The sequence below is a fragment of the Oncorhynchus gorbuscha genome, linkage group LG15 (genome assembly GCF_021184085.1).
Source record: "Oncorhynchus gorbuscha isolate QuinsamMale2020 ecotype Even-year linkage group LG15, OgorEven_v1.0, whole genome shotgun sequence".
Classification (NCBI taxonomy): Eukaryota; Metazoa; Chordata; class Actinopteri; order Salmoniformes; family Salmonidae; genus Oncorhynchus; species Oncorhynchus gorbuscha.
Genome location: NC_060187.1, coordinates 41,817,431 through 41,835,128, shown reverse-complemented (window position 1 = coordinate 41,835,128; position 17,698 = coordinate 41,817,431). Strand labels below are relative to the sequence as shown.

At 41.7% G+C, this 17,698-nt stretch overlaps 2 protein-coding genes across 2 annotated transcripts; one reads left to right on the top strand and one right to left on the bottom strand.

The window, feature by feature from the left end:
* The first annotated feature begins 296 nt into the window (after window positions 1-296).
* On the top strand, window positions 297-4,489 carry LOC123997157. The gene is made up of 2 exons (XM_046301256.1): window positions 297-1,560; window positions 2,493-4,489. The coding sequence occupies exons 1-2, from the start codon at window positions 433-435 to the stop codon at window positions 3,258-3,260; spliced, it is 1,896 nt and encodes a 631-aa protein (XP_046157212.1). The 5' UTR covers window positions 297-432; the 3' UTR covers window positions 3,261-4,489.
* On the bottom strand, window positions 4,195-13,603 carry LOC123997158 (myeloid-derived growth factor-like). The gene is made up of 6 exons (XM_046301257.1): window positions 13,411-13,603; window positions 9,662-9,712; window positions 9,374-9,435; window positions 9,060-9,141; window positions 5,645-5,717; window positions 4,195-5,402 (listed from the first exon to the last, which is right to left on the bottom strand). The coding sequence occupies exons 1-6, from the start codon at window positions 13,552-13,554 to the stop codon at window positions 5,323-5,325; spliced, it is 492 nt and encodes a 163-aa protein (XP_046157213.1). The 5' UTR covers window positions 13,555-13,603; the 3' UTR covers window positions 4,195-5,322.
* Window positions 13,604-17,698: the final 4,095 nt, after the last annotated feature.

Below are 17,698 nucleotides of genomic sequence, written 5' to 3'. Positions count from 1 at the left end.
AGTGGGGAGGCTCACGTGGAGACACAGCGTCTACCAGGGATTAAAAAACAGGAATCTTGATTGAAGTTCCACTAGTCTCCCTCCGCAAGCGGGATATAAAGGGGCGAGAGAGAGACCGAGAGAGAGAGAGTGACAGAGGGAGAAAGGGAGAGATGGAGAGGGAGGTACAGCAGTGAGAGAGAGTGGGAGGAAGAAAGAGAGCCAGCGCAGTGCAGGGGGGGGGGGGATGAGTGAGTGAGGGAGAGAGGGGGAGAGACAGGAAGCGTGCCACAGCAACTGAGCCAGAGATGCAGGGAGGGAAAGCGAGTGAGAGGCAGACACAGGCTTGAACAGGAAAAGAGAGCAAGTGGGTGGGGGTCTAAGAAGAAATAAGCGGAATACATTTTTGGGGGGGGGAGAAAGAGAAGTCAATGAGAAAAACATTCCATGTGAATGGCAAGGGCGGGAAGCTGGAGGAAAAGCTCATTCTTTAAGGAGTCTCCCTCTGTGACTGCTTGCTGGACTGCTTCTATCATGTTCTCAGACTCCAGAGTGCCTGGGGAGCACAGAGGCTTTCAACACAGCAACCCTCATCTCAACCTCTGGCTTCACAATGGACTCAGGGCCCACCACAGTGAAATGGGACTCAATGGGCAGTGCGGGCGGGCTGACGCCAACCTTACCTATCCCAACAGAGTCAAGAAGGTAGGCTTTACATCACAAGAGGTGATGAACAACATACATGGGAAGGAAAGGACGGGTCCCCATTTGAATGAACTGTGCCTGGAGGCTAGGAGGCTGCGCTTCGGCTTGTGGGAGCATCGTGTGCAGCCAGATTTGAGAAGCCAAGAGGGCAGCCCTTTCAGGTGGAGCCATGGCCAGTCTCCAGCACCAGGCCTGAGACACAGGGCGTCTGTCAGGGACTACTACACAGAACGCTCCTTTGTTGGGAATGCCCGCCAGTCTTTACTACACCCTTCAGTCAGGAAGTACGTGAAGGCCCCCGCCCTCGCTCAGCCAACACAGTTCAAAGGTCAAGACGGCTGTAAAGTGCCTGTTTGTTTGGAGGACCAGCTTTGGGGCTATTCCAGACAGACTTGTCAGAGAGACCTTCATACATCCAGCTGGGTGGATTCAGCTACAGCTACACAGGGCTTACCAAGACACCAGAGTTTCAGTTCCACCTTGAGATCCAACAAAAAGAATGTCCGAAACAGTCAGAGAGACTTGACTAGACCAGTAAGCGGACCAGAGACCAAACTACACCAGCAAGACTTGACAAGAGCTGTGGAGGGTAACAATGGACCCAGCTCTCTGCATGTCATCTTCTCCACAGAGGTTCCTCAGAGAGATATGGGAGGTCCCACTCTCAGACCCCAGCAGAGTCTCAGTAAGCCATGTCCCGCCTTAGAAGACATCCGAACCAGGCCCCCCAGAGGTGACCAGGGCTCCAGGAGTGGGTCAGGCCTGACTGGGTCAAAGAAGCACCAGAAGGTTGTCCGGGATCAGATCCGGAGAGTGGTGGAGAACTTGGAGGAGGTTCTAGGAGGCCTGAAGGACATCCATCAGGAGATGAAGGAGGTAAAGACATTTCTGTTTGCCTATAAATTACAGCTATGGTCTGTCTTTGATAGAAGGATTTTAAATTGTTTCTGAGGGAGAGCGAAATCCTGGTATTGTCATATAGCCTACAAATATCACAGCTAGGATCTTTTGATGTTCCTTTGATATTCGTATAAACAGATTATCATGCTATTTCAGGTCCTGAAGGGACTGCGAAGAGCAGTTGTACCGTGGGCTATTTTGCACGTCCCAGAAAGAGCATAATCCCAGTCCCTACTTTGTTACGTTTACAATCATTAAAAAGAGGCGCCTACATTGATATACACTGTAATACTGGCACTCAGAATCACTGCTGGCAAAGTGTCTATCCACCACAGTGTGACAGTCTTTCTATGAAACAGCACAGAAGTGAAGATTTCACTGAATTTTTAAAGGTAGGAAGTGGCGTTCGCTATGCTCCATTTACCTAATGTATGCAATGGTTGAAAGTGATGCTCAGCAGCAGCACCGTCTCCTCTCCAGTCCTTCCACCACCAGATGTTGACAGGAGAGCAGCTGGAACCATGCTTTTAATCCATTTATTCAAACGCCTGAACCTTAACCCTCATCCTGTAAAAGTGACACGTAAATCGTCCCCTCACAGTATCTGGCTGCATCTGAAAGCCCAGCATCAGTACAGCCCGAGAGCGAGGGTATTGCAAACGTTAGAAAGTTGAATAAATGTGTAGAGAAACATCCAGCGACGCTGTTGCAATGTGGCCAGGGAAAATCTCTTCTCAGACCAGGTCAGGGACCTGAAGGAAGACGCCAGAGAACTTGAATAGTTAAGTGAGAAAAAACAATTAGTCTAGCAACAACACGAGCACACAGATCAAACGTTTTCTCCAGGCTCATTTTCTCCCCGTCTCTCCAGCCTCATCTCTGACCATGTAGCCTAATCCCTCTCACAGGTGGTGCAGCAGATTGAGCTGCTGACCTCGTCCATTGACCTGAGTGAAGAGGCCAGCCCCAGCCTGCCCGGCGACAGCAGCTCCAGTGGAGTGGCGAAGGGCAGCAGCCACCAGAGGCTCAGGGGTGAGGAGGCCAGGCAGGGGGAGGCAGCTCTGTCTTCCCCCATCAGGACTAACTCACTCCAGCCTCACAACCCTGCCTCCAGCCTGGTCTGCCTCCCCCACCAACCTGCTCCCAGTCCTCATAGGAGTAGCCCTGTTCGCCCTCCCACCCCTGCTCTTTCCCCCCTCAGTACCAACCCACCTCACCCCAACACCGCTGCTCCCTCAGTCAAGAGTCAGCATTACCCACACAACCCTGCTTCTTCCCCCAAAAAGAGCAGTCTACATTACCCCCTTAACCCTACTCTCTTTCACAACCTTGGGCTTTCCCCCAAAAAAAGTAGTCCCCCTCACCCATCTGCCCTTGGTCTTTCTGTCACCATAGCGAACCAAGCGAGGCCACCCATTGTGGAGCCTCTCCCTGTCAGACCACCCAGAGACCCTGAGACCAGGGTGGAGGGGCTGAGGCCAACATCTGCTAAATCACTGGGGCTGACCCAGGGCCAGATGGCCCCTCACGGCCCAGGAAGAGTTCCAGGGACCAGGGGCCGCAAGCCTCCTCCTTACCCGCACAATGGACACTTTGATCGGGTGAGTAAAGGAAAGGATCCCAGGAAGGCTCCCCCATACACTGTGAAAAGAAGACTGCTCTCGACAACGGTGTGAGGGAGTCCGTCAGATGGATGGAGCCACAGCCAGAGTTGCAGGAGTAGAGGGTGATTTAAGGCTCGCCATATTGAGCAGAGACCAAAATCCCAAGGCGACGGGAGGCATCTCGGGGTGAGTATGTGTCAGCAAAGCCATGCTGCGTTTGTGCTGACACTGTGTCCCCCTTTCTTGGATCGGATCTCATCTTAATAGGAGGGTAAGAGACGGAAACAGCTGGCTCCACTGCACTTGCAACGACTAGGGCCCGATGCAGATGCTCACATTGCAGGATATTGACAGGGCCAAAGAGGAAGTGAGGTCTCTTTGGCGTCATGTGTCTCTTGGCTGACTTGGTTACCCTGTGCTTGGATGTGTGTCAGGGGGAGATGGGGACAGAGACAGGGGGGCAGCTGATCATTAGTCCTACCCTTCAAACGGTCCGTGGTGACGCAATTTCTCCTGCCTCTAGCCTGACCCTGACCCCCCACCACCCCCACCCCACAAGCACCATCTGTTCCCTGTAAATGTCAGTCAGGAGATACAGGGAAATGCAGGCCAAACTGTCTGAGATCATTTACGTGAGAGACATCATGACTCACTCATTGGGTCGTATCATCGTGTCTGTAGTTCAGAAGCAATCTAAATGTATCAGTTGTAAAGTAATTGAATGTTGTAGATGTTTTCACTTGATGCCCTCTTGTGGTCATGACATGTACTTCTGCAGATGCTTTTGGACTGGAAACATCGTTCTAATCAGGGATCTTAGGAATACATGCCAATGCAATTTTAAACAATGTTGGCTCTGGCTATGTTTTTTGATGCTTAAATAGACACGGGAAAGTAAACAGTTTGACTAGTAACAGATGGACAATAGTAATGACGTGTTTATAGTTTGGTTTGAGATGGAATGCAACTCAACCAACAGAACCATTGGCAAATAAAGGAGCCATTGTAGTGGAGGGAAAACCATGTATTGCCAAGACTGATGTGCACACGCATACATTTGTAATGTCCAAAAACGTTAAGCATTTTGAATTACTTTACGTAATAGCTCCATTCTTATGTGGAACATTCTAGTTACACACTGGATTTAATGCTATTGAGCCTGCTGAACTGGAAAACAAGAGCATGAGATCAGCACTCAACTTTTCTGAAAGTAATCCAAGCTGACAACCGTCACACAGCAGGGACTTTCTGATCAAGCACAGCTCTGTCAAAACAAAACAGGAGAACAAAATTTCACATTCCCAGACATGACTTATTGGAGCATACGTTGCACATTGTGAATCAGAACACAGAATATCATTTCTTTTTTTATAAATGTAACTTTGTTTCTCTCTCGATGCCTGTCAGCGCCTTGTGGCATTTCCTGTTGGGACCCCAGGGACTCTCGCTGGCGAGGAGGGGAGACTCCACTATCAACACAAAGGTCCTCCGCTGGACAGAGGGATAAACCTGGATGGATATGGTACGTGCTGCTAGCTAACTGTCCCATAAATCGAGGCAAGACAGTACATCTCTAATCCTGGTGGGCCAAATTAGTGTCTGTTCTAAAGCTCAACCTAGCTTCATTAAGACTGTTGGTAGGAGTAAAACGTCATCAACTGCATTGAATGACGATTGGTTGGTTGAATCAGGTGCTCCATGCAGATCAAAAACACAGAATCTGGGTTCCCTGCTCTACTCTGTCTGGGTTAACCATTTACTTCCAGAGAGAAGCAGCTGATTGGAAAAACAATAATTGTGTTTACGTGTGCACGATGAAGACAATAGACTACTCACATTTCCCTGGCTTAGAGGATTTAAGTCTTATGCTGAGACTACATCTTTCTAAACCTGCCAAGATCAGACATCCCCACATACATTCTCAAACAGTAAAGCCATATTCCTAAAAGAAACTCCCCCCAAAATATATATAGATTTATTGAACAGTAAAGTTGTAGACCACCAAGCTGATAGGCTGTCCTTTTGTTTAAATGCCATCCATTTGCCACTGTCATGGACAGTAGAGCACATTGCCTGCCTTGAGAGCTCGCCTGGATCTCACGATTGGACAATAGTCATTCAGATTTCCAGCCAATTAGAGCTCATCGTGTCGTGTCCGGGCAATAATGGTCAGTTTGGAGAGTTCAGCACGGAACTTCCCGTCTTTGTGGGTCACTGAAAGGGCGACAGGAGAGGAAATGAGTTACTGCATCATCAAAACAAGTACAACGTCCAATCAAAAACAACATTCAGTAGATTGTTGTAATAAATTGTAGATGAAATCTTCAGTTTGGAAAATCATAGCTATGATGGCAGATTTTAGATCCATCAATTCCATCCACCTTTGTAGCAGTTTTGAGCTGCTGTGATACAGATGGAGTGTAGTAGATCAGCAGTAAGCAGACTAGTCATCTCACCTGTAGAATCTCCCACAGTGAATTCATCTTCCCTCAAAGTCACATCCCTCTGTCCTCCCGCTGCAGTCTGGGACTGTGGAGAGGATGACGGGGAGAGATGAGCAGGGGATTGACGAGAAAATAAATAACAAACAAGGGAATGGGAGGGTGAAAAAAAAGAAGTCATGGCAGAGGCAAGGAGAGTTACAGTGGAGAGACTAGGTTGAGTTAATCTGCTTCTCAGGAGCGCTGGTTATTTTCATCGCAACATTTAGGGAGTCATTTTCTTTCTGTCTTTTCCCAGGGGACAGTGACGGCAGGAGGAGAGGATGAACAGTGCTGTTCTGATGACAGCGCCTTTCTGGGGCTTTGTCCTTGCGAGGGAGGCTGTTCAACGAGAGCCCTGTGGTCGAGCGGTGTGTGTGCTGCGATGTACAAGGCCTCCTCCCCCTGTCAGATTCCTCAGAACAGTGTTTCCCCGGAATGGAGTTTTGGGAACCACTGGTGGGTTGCCATTGATTCGTGTGGAGTTGTGGCGAGAAACTGGGTCGTGACTACAATCATTGGTCTAGTTTACTTAGTAAATCAGAGGGATATCAGAAGTTGACGGTGGGCCGCAGCACAAACAGGGTTTGGGAATCACTGCCTTAGAACTGTCTGCAACATACATGTGATACGACTAATCTGAGACCGTTGCCTGAACTCTGAACACTGCAGCATTCACTTTGGAGAAGAACACATTGTTAGATCTGAATGCTACATGCTAACAATATATTCTGACTGCTATATATATATATATATATATATATAGTTCTCTCATTCACCCCCCTACAGAGCCCTTAACGGGGGGATAGGGGCACATTCCCCCTCATTTGTTCTGTTTAAATCAAATAAAAACTTTGGTTACATGTGTTTCTCTGTAATACTACTAGCCACCTATGAATTGTATAAAGTTGGCTTTGCCCAGATATTCCCAACCTCGTAACTAGCTACCAAGAAGCCATTTCAGGCAATCAATCAAGTTAGAGTAGCTAGCTTGTCTATTTTAGCTGGGATGCCTGCTGGCAATATTGGTAGACTGGTAGACTTTAGAAAAGCAAGCAATTACTAAACATACTGAATACGACATTTCTTTCCATCTTTTAATTTGACTCTACACTCCAGCATTTAGGATGAGAAAAAGTTGACGTGACAGTGCATAACGTCACCTTTTATTTGAGGGTATTTTCACACATGTTTTACCGTTTAGAAATGAAAGCACTTTGTAGGCAATCTAGTTCCCCCCCTATTTGAAGGTATCAATTATTTGGACTAATTTGCTTATAGTGTATTACATTTAGTCAAATGTAATACTTGGTCCCATATTCCTCACACGCAATGACTACATCAGGCTTTTGACTCTACAAACTTGTTGGATGCATTTTCGGTTTGTTTTGGTTGCGTTTCAGATACTTTTGTGCCCAATATAAATGGTAAATAATATCACTTTAATCGTAAATAAGAATAGAATGTTTCTGAACACTTCTACATTGACGTGGATGCTACCATGATTACGGATAACTGATTTAATAGGCCTACACTAAGGGCTCCTTTTTAACAAACCAAATGCAATGTAAACCTTAACGACAGGGCTATAAAATGTAGCTATTTTCCCTGGAGGAATTATGAGTTCAATGAAAGGGCTGGGTTTTGAAGGCTTAAAGGGATACTTTGGGATTTTGGCAATGAGACCCTGTAAATACAGTACTTCCCCAGTCAGATGAAGTTGTGGATAGCATCTTTATGTCACTGTGTCCAGTATGAAGGAAGTTACTGGTGTTGTGAGCCAATGCCAAATAGCGTTAGCGCAATGACTTGAAGGAAATGTATGGGCAATTTGCAGTTGTCACAAATTCTGTTATTGGTGTCTTCGTGCTGTCAACCAACTCCAAATCAGCTGGGGGCACAGAAAATTCTCTTTCTAGTCCATTGTGGATTGATACAGTTTATTGAAGTACTCCTTAAGTAGTTTTTCTGGGTATTTATATTTTTTTACTTCTACCTTCCTAAAGAAAATTATGTACTTTTTACTCCATACATTGCCCCTTACACCCAAAAGTACTTGTTACTGTTTTTTATGCTTAACAGGACAGGAAAATGGTCCAATTCGCACACTGGTCATCCCTAAACTAACATGCTTCGTTTAATTAAATATGTCTGAGTGTTGGAGTGTGCCCCTGGCTATCCATAAATTAAAATAACAAGAACATGGTGCCATCTGCTTTGCTTAATAAAATTAATTTTAAATATTTATACTTTCAAATTTTGATACTTAAGTGTATTTAAAACCAAAATACTTCTAGACTTTTACTCTAGTATTTTATTGGGTGACTTCCACTTGAGTCTTTTTTTTTATTAAGGTAATCTTACTTTCAGTCAAGTATGACAATTGGGTACTTGTTCCACCACTGCATTATGGAAATATAGCCTACATGGAGGTGTTTTTGCACATCCAAAATAATATTAAGCTGGCTAAAATAATGTACAATTACATACATAGATACAGTAAAAAGGAAACTCCCAAACTTTATATTTTAATTGTAAGTCGCTCTGGATAAGAGCGTCTGCTAAATGACTTAAATGTAAATGTAAATGTAATTAAGCTTCGGTGATTAAGATATATTTCAACGCAGTCTCATGAGTCAAACCCTTTGAGTTGGCTACTTGGCGTACGCATTGGGCACCACCCAATCTCCGTGCAAGCGAGTTCAGGTAAATTACCAATCCTGGCGCTAGGGTTTGAAAACAGAAGAGCGCCAACAGGTCGGAATTGCAAACAAGTGCGTTTGAGAATTGGGCTGGCTTGACGCCAGCCGAAAACAGTCCTAAATTAACGACACCTTTTAAAACGGGGGGACTATATACATAAAGTGCTTGCATCTCTAAACGGTAAAACATATGTATGAAAATACCCTCAAATAAACAGTGATATTCTGTACTGTCACCCCATATAAAACTTTTGATCTCAAATCCAAAATGCTGGAGTATAGTGCCAAATTAAAGGTTTTAGCCTCACTGTCCAAATAAACACATACCTACAGTATGTGACTTGCCATAAATCTCTGATAATCTCTACCCATATAAAACTCTATACTAGCTTTGCCAGTAAATCAGGATGAAGTCAGACAATGTGTTGGTACACACTGGAAACTCAGAAATGTTTCCATGGGTTTGTGCAGTTTTACCTCTTATCACAGATAGAAAATAGTGCACTTGAACCAGGAGACCAGAGGGGAAGACAAGTCAATGCTACAGCAACGATATGCTGATATTGGACATATGTTATCATCTTTATACAAAAAAACATGTTCCCAATGTTTCTGCTCCAATGCATTATTATGTAGAGATACAGATAGGATAGCAAATTAGATTACCCATCTGTATGTTGGATACTTACATATGCGCTGGCATATTCAATCTTGGCTCCTTTCAGCTCTGCCTTGAACTGAGTGAAAAACAAGTAGGACTTCCCCTGGGGTCTGTCAACAAAAAGGAAGAAATCAAAATGAAGACTGATTAAATCACTACAGAGGTCTGATTCCGCTATTAGTTATTTATTAGGCAAAGCCAAGATGACAAACTGGAACTGGGACATCTCGGGTGAATGACCACCATGCGGCACTTGAATGAGTAAGTCATTCAGTGTACATGGATCTCTGCATCCTAACGTCCGTTGTTCAGAGTGTAAGCTCAGACTGATTCACAGCTTACCTCCACACTGAGCAGGAGAACAGGCCGTCATCATCGCTTAGGCCCACACTCATCAGCCATTGCTGTTAAAACAACATGAATACATGTTATTAGAATATCAAGATTTTGATAACGTATTCTTTAGATATGCGAGTAGCATGACAAAGGTTGAAATGTACTTTCTGATCTACTTTAGAATTGAGTTTTACACTTCACACTAGAAAGCTATTAATCCGTTTACAGCAGGTAGCCTGTTTCCACACTAGACTAGGTTGAAATAACATAGACTTTGATTAGGATACAACTTACCTCATTGGTTCCCCCTTGTGATGCATAAGTGAATGAACATTCATATTCTCTCTGTAAAAGTAGTAGGAATTGTAGAAATTAATTACATTTTCTTGGTGATTAAACGGAGCCAGGAATGAACATAATTAATAGACAACAAATGTGTTTGGGAGTCAAATTGCAGCTACTTTAGCTGATTAGCTCATTATTTCAAAGATCTGCAATTTGTAATAAAATAGTGGCACTTGATTTTCAAATGCATAGGCTACCATTGTATATTTAAGCAAGAAGGTCCGAGGGGGTGTGGTATATGGCCAATACAACTCGGCTAAGGGCTGTTCTTGGTCACAACGCAACACGGAATGCCTGGATACAGCCCTTAGCCGTGATATATTGGCTTTATACCACAAACCCCTGAGGAGCGCTATTATAAAAGAGGTTACCAATGTAATTAGAATAAACAAGTTGTTTTGCATCATACTTCTGGTATATTGTCTCATGGTGCTTTTAAGACAACTGGGAAAATTGAGAAGAAAAAAAACTAGGTCATATCATGATGTCAGTTTCCAACTTGGAATTCCAAGTTGGATGACAGTTCAAAACTATTTCCCAGTCGGAGCTCGTTTTTTTCCCAAGCTCCCAGTTGTCTAACTCACTGAAGTTTCCTAGTTCTTTCTTTTCCCCTAGTATTTCCTAGTTCCCAGTTGTTTTAAACTTGGCATAATTTAACATGGCTTTCAACCAATCAGCATCCAGGAGCCTAACTACCCAGGTTAAAATGAAGTAATAAGACATGAGGTGTGGTATATGGCCATATACCACAAACCTCTGAGGTGCCTTATTGCTATTATAAAAACAGGTTACCGACGTAATTAGAACAGAACAAATTATTTGTATATACAGTACCAAGGCTTTCAGCCAATCAGCATTCAGGGCTCAAACCACCCAGTTTATAATTGTGATTGAACATAAAACATTAGCTGTGTTCGAATATCCATACTAACATACTGTATACTTATTGAGTATATACTACATGCTATTAGTTCATTTGTAAACAAACGGTATCCTTTCAGTTGAGTGTACTAGCACTTCACCTGTCTACCGGGAGTGGATGCTGTTGCTATGCAACTTGCTTGCTTGTTAGACATCTTACTACTGCATTAACAATGTCCATTGAGAACGCACAACGACTAGACCACTTAGCTAAGCTAAGAATGATGTGTACAATTAAGTCAATAAGCTTATGGTAGTTAGTTAGATAGTTAATATACTGGCAAGTCCGATGTATTAGTAGCCAACTAGTGTTAAGACGGTAGCTAGCTAACATACCGGTACATACAAGCAATTGCTGTAATGATATGCAGTTCATAAGGCTAGCGAAGCTAACAAAGTGTCAGACAACATAACTTATTTGAAAAGGCATTACTATATTACATTGCCTTGACATTTATCATAATTAGTTAAAGCAATTCATTTGTATCCGCTTTCGGCAGACTTTGGCTGCATATTTTCCGCCACTTTCTTCAAATCTGAAAATATTGTGAAGCCACAGAAAGTGTCCAAAAGCTCAGAAAAGCATAGAAAGGGTCCACTGCTTGTATACTTCGGAGTTTGCCGAATGTAGTACGACATACGGGAACTTCAGACATACTATCTATATCCATAATTTTAATAAGACACTCAATTTCTGCTGATGCCAACTTCTAGAAGTCACAGTGGGGCAACAGTATTTGACTTTCACATGCCTCTGAACGCTCTGCTGGAGTCATTACAATGAAAAATACCTTTGGTAGTGATATTCTACACTCGGACTGTGACCCCATTGATCACTATTTGTCTTGTGATCAGTTACAATGACATTACGCTCATTACTGTAAACTTCTACGGGTACAACGCCAAACATGAGAATGATGAGTTGCTTGAATCTGTAGAGAAACATATACTTCATTGGTTATCTAAATGTCCCAATTCATTATTATTGACTTTAACAATACTATAGATAATTCAACTGATTGGTTGGCCTACCTGGGGGCAATCTATCAGAATTTGGTTTAATACTTTTTATGGAAAGGTTTGATCTTACTGATATATGGTGAGCGGTTTCAGGCTGATAGATCATTGACTTGGAGTAACAAAACAGGTTCCAGACAGTCCAGGATAGAATTTTGGCTTATATTGAAATGTATTGATAGAGTGTTACTAAAAACACTTGTACTAGTCCCCTCACAGACCATAGGGCCATTTACATTGATGTCAAAATATTGACCCCTGATACTAACCTTGGTAGAGCATCCTACTGGAAGCTAAATAGCTCCTTATTAAATAATGATATAGTTATGTGAGGTTAAAGGTCTGTTCTCATACTTTTGGGAAAGGGCTTGTGGAGAAAAATCATATTGCTAGAACTGGGAGCTCTTTCAATTTGAGGTGGCCAAAGACCTTAAAATCTGGTAGTCGGCCTCCCAAGTGGGGCAGTGGTCTGTATCGCAGTGCCACTAGAGAATCTGGGTTTGAGTCCAGGCTCTGTCACAGCCGGCCGCGACCGGGAAACCTATGGGGCGACGCACAATTGGCCCAGCGTCATCCAGGTTAGTGGAGGGTTTGGCCGGCAGGGATGTCCTTGTCCCATCACGTACAAGCGACTCCTGTGGCGGGCCTGGCTCAGTGCACACTGACACGGTCGTCAGGTGTACGGCGTTTCCTCCGACACATTGGTGTGGCTGGCTTCCGGGTTAAGGGGCATTGTGTCAAGAAGCAATGCGGCTTGGTTGGTTGTGTTTCGCAGGACAAACTTTCGCCTCTCCCGAGTCCGTACGGGAGTTGCAGCAATGAGATAAGACTAACTACCAATTGGATACACGAAATTGGGGAGAAAAAGGGGTAAAAAAAAAAAAGATATATATATATATATATATATACACATTTTTAATCTGGTGGTCATCTTGCTAAGACCAGAAGAGCTGATGCGAAAAAGGTGATCATCTCAGATGTCCCCGGCCAGCCTCTTGGGGAGGAGAAGATGGAACTGATTTGAGTTACAAAATAAACTGGAGAGAGAGAGATTAAATAAACTGACTTGCCTAGTTCAATAAAGGTGAAATAAATCTTTTTTTAAAAAACGTACCTTTTGTACTGATTTGTTGTAAATAAAAATAAATCCAAAAATAAAAAAAATCCATACATACCAATAAGCAATTTACGTCACAAATAGTACGGTTAGTAGGAGTATTCGAACACAGCTATTGACTCTGGAAAATTAGCATGGAGGAAATATAGCTCAATTCTAGACCAATGAATGGCCTCTTTGTGGCACTCTAGTTGAGACGTGTCAGCATATCAGAGGTCGTTTCCTCATCATCATGCGACGACCAAAGTCTTTTCAAAATCTTGGTTGTTTTTAGATATGAATTCTAATTGACAACTGTGAGTGGTACCAGCATATGCCTGGTTGTTATTTTAATTAGCAAGCATAGCTATGTGAATATCCAACAAGATAGCTTGCAGGGAGTTATCCAGCAAGTTAGCATGCTGGCTAACCCTATTTGGCTAAGCAGTCAATTCGTATTCATGTGCCACACACATTATCTAATAAACAGTAAGATAAACAGCTCATTGACGACAAAATTGTGCTGAGCACACAATGCAGCATACACGACTTCACTAGCTGACTAGCAGTACTGTTTCCTAGCTGAATGTTGTTGCGAGCTTTCATGCATCACAGCTCTCTACCAAGATAGCATAACTAACGTTAACTAGCTAATATCGTTTACCATTTTCTCGGAGAACGTATGCACCTCTCCGCCAGGTTTTACGTTGAATTCCACCGTTTTCGTTCGGTCATCGGCACTAGCCAATGCAACTGTTAATGTTACAAACAATAAAGCAAGAAACTGCAAGTTATTGATGATGGCCATTTTGGTGTACTGATATTGAATGGTTTGCAGGAAGTGATGTATATAAACCCTGGATTACAGAGGCTATCTATTGGCCTTTGAGAGGATTTGAGAACACCGGTCGGACATATTGGCACTCCCCAGTATTTATTTTTAACCTTTATTTAACTAGGCAAGTCAGTTAAGTTAAGAACAAGTTCATATTTACAATGACGACCTAATCATGACGACGCTGGGGATAGTAACATTAATAATCTCTAAAAATGATACTTTAAGGAAAATGTTTTATATATTTTTAAATATTATGTTTAGCTCATATAATGTAAAAGTATGCATTAAGGTGTCTAATATAATACATGTGGTAAAAAAAAATTATGTAGACATTAATAAATGCATTTCTATAGCTTCTAAAAAAAAATACAGCGGTGGGAGTGCTAAGATGGAGGCATGGTGGCTTCAACACAGCGCCCCTATGAGTAGTATAGTGTATATATAAATTGATGGTTGCCAGATAAACTACGCACAAATAACTGTGAACTCGGACATCTCCGACTACAGTGCGTTAATGACATCTGGGTCGGAAAGTCGGAGCTCTAGAATAACGAATTCCTATTTGGATGACCGGTCAAAACGATATTTTCCAGTCTGAGCTAGTTTTTTTCCATAAATTCCCAGATGTCATTAACGCACTGAAGTCAGAGTTCTCCAAGTTCCCATTTGGATAGTCGAACCTCGAGTTCCCAGTTGTCTTGAAAGCACCAACAATTTTTGTGTGAGTGTCATCACATGGAAATCAAATCAAATGTTATTCGTCACATGCTTGGTAAACGACAGGTGTAGATTAACAGTGAAATGCTTACTTACGAGCCCTTCCCAACGATGCCACACAGAGGGAGAAAATAGAGAAATAATAGAAAAGTAATAACATGTAATAATAAGAGTACCGGTACTGAGTTGATGTGTAGGACACATCTACCCATTCCAGGGATTTTCTTTCTTTTTTTCTGTTTTCTACATTGTAGAAGAATAGTGAAGACTTCAAAACGATGAAATAACAGATATGGAATCATGTAGTAACCAAAAAAGTGTTAAACAAATCAAAAAAATATTTTATAATTGAGATTCTTCAAAATAGCCACCCTTTGCCTTAATGATAACTTTGCACACTCTTGGCATTCTCTCGAACAGCATCATGAGGTAATCACCGGTAATGCATTTCAATTAACAGGTGTGCTCTGTTAAAAGTTTATTTGTGAAATGTATTTCCTTCTCAATGTGTTTGAGCCAACCAGTCGCTCTGGATAAGAGCGTCTGCTAAATGACTTAAATGTAAATGTAAATGTGTTGTGACAAGGGAAGGGTGGTATACAGAACATAGCCATATTTGGTAAAAGACCAACTCCATATTATGGCAAGAACAGTGTACAGTTATTTTCCTTGTTTTGCCATCCAGAATGGTTCTTCTTCACACTTCTACCTATTTGTGTCAGTCTTGCTGCTACATCAAACTAAAGATGGTGTGCAACAAAATAAGGTTAATGATGAAAATAACAAGCTTTTCAATGTTTGACTGATGATTTGGGGAGATGGTTGTACTCCATGACCTCCTCACCAGTCGGCAGAAGGTTATCATAAATACTCCAGAGGTATTTCCTCTTGTCAAGGGTAGGTGTTGTTGTTTTTTCATGGAGTAGGTATTTTCATGGAGCACTTTACACCGTAGCATCACAGTCATTCCATAGACCAATTTTACATTTGCCTTTAATGAATTACTTCCATCCAGCTGATCAAGCAGGAGCCTCTTATACTTCCATGGTATGTTTAAGATTACAAGAGAATCAGGCTTAACTTGGAGTCATTTCAAATAAACTCGTGATCAGCATTTCCCTGTTATAAAATTAAGAACAGGCACCACCATGTTACAGTACTTCACCCAAATTTCCGTCAGTAATATTTCAAGGGTATTCTGGACTAGTTAACGTTTTCCATTTCGGAATGGAAACCATGAGATAGAGGCTCTGCATGGTGGAAAAAACTATCCAATTGTCATACTTGAGTAAAAGTGAAGATACCTTAATCCTAGTCAAGTAAAAGTGAAAGTCACCCAATAAAATACTACTTGAATAAAAGTCTAAAAGTATATGGTTTTAAATATACTTATGTATCAAAAGTGTCATTTCAAAAATATACTTAAGAATCAAAAGTAAAACTACAAGTATAAATCATTTAGAATTCCTTATATTAAGCAAAGCAATTTTCTCGTTTTATTTATTTACGGATAGCTAGGGGCACACTCCAACTCTCAGACATCATTTACAAATGAAACATTTGTGTTTAGCGAGTCTGCCAGATAAGAGGCGATAGGGATGACCATTTTCCTGTCCTGATAAGCATTGAAAATGTAACAAGTACTTGTGAGTGCTATGGAAAATTATGGAGCAAAACACACATTATTTTCTTTAGGAATGTAGTGAAGTAAAAGTAGTCAAAAATATAAAAAGTAATGTAAAGTACAGATACCCCCAAAAACGACTTAAGTTGTACTTTCAAGTATTTTTACTTATGTACTTTCCACCACTGAGGCTCTGGTTAACACTTTGGCTGAATGTAAACACAGTTCAAGAATTCCTAGACATCCAACATAGAGTTGACACCAGGGGAGACAGTTTTAATGACATACTGGGAGAGAAACTAGCAAAACACAAAAAACAGCAACTTCCATGCTCAATGCTTAAATTTCTCTTTCAAAAGAAACACAATGTGCTAAGTTAGATCATTTTATACATTTCTCTGAGGCATGCCTTGTTTTCTTAAATCATTTAAGAAATTAACCAAATGGTTTTGGCTTAGCTTGAGTTAAACCTGACAAGGTAAAAATCTGTTGTTCTGCCCCTGAACAAGGCAGTTAACCCACTGTTCCCTGGTAGGCCGTCATTGTAAATAAGAATTTGTTCTTAACTGATTTGCCTATTTAAATAAAGGTTCAATTTAAATGTAAAAAATAAACAAAAAAATATTTAAACATTTTTTTTAAATGTAACTAGGGTTTGCCAAACTTGGTCCTTGGGACCCCAAAGGGTGCACGTTTTGTTTTTTGCCCTAGCACTTACAAAGCTGATTCAAATAATCAACTAATCATCAATCTTTGATCATTTGAATCAGCTATGTCTTAGGGCAACAACAAAAAAACATGCACCCCTTGGGGTCCTGAGAACCGAGTTTGGGAAACGCTGAGTTAAACAGACGGACTGTAAAGTAGAACTGAAAGAGTTAGTGCAAAATATTTTTTTTGTGAAAGGGGATTTACATTAATAGAAAGGGAATAAGGCTGCAGTCTAATTTGATATTTTTTCAAAAACGTTCAGGCAAACTTTATTGCAAAAAAAAAATACAAAACAAAAGTTGTTCTACAACTACCTCAAAAGCATACAGTTTCTTATTTCCATTACAAAATAACAAAATCAAATACATACACACTGTTTGACATAAGCAGTTTGTCTTCTTATTCCTGCTTTAGCAGTGTGAAGCTATAACATAATGCAAGGAAATCATATAGTACATACCAAAAATTCTGTTATCCAAAAAAATAATCTTCGTTAACTAACACTCATCAACTTTTTTCCCCCTTACTAGCTCTGACTTTGCTGATAGTACATTTTTTCCGCAATAAAGTCACTATCTATGACTGTGATATGTGGTTGTCCCACCTAACCATCTTAAGATGAATGCACTAACTCTGCAGTGCATTCGGAAAGTATTCAGACCCCTTTACTTTTTTTGCTACATTACATCCTTATTCTAAAATCGATTCAATTGTTTTTCTTCCCTAAATCAATCTACACAAAATACCACATTATGACAAAGCAAAAACAAATGTATTAAAATTTAAAAAACAGATATCACATTTACTTAAGTATTCAGACCCTTTACTCTGTACTTTGTTGAAGCACCTTTGGCAGTGATTACAGTCTCGGGTCTTATTGGGTATAGCGCTACAAGCTTGGCACACCTGTATTTGGGGAGTTTCTCCAATTTTTCTTTGCAAATTCTCTCAAGCTCAGTCAGGTTGTCTGGGGAGCTTCGCTGCACAGCTAATTTCAGGTCTCTCCAGAGATGTTTGATCGGGTTCAAGTCCGTGCTCTGGCTGGGCCACTCAAGGACATTG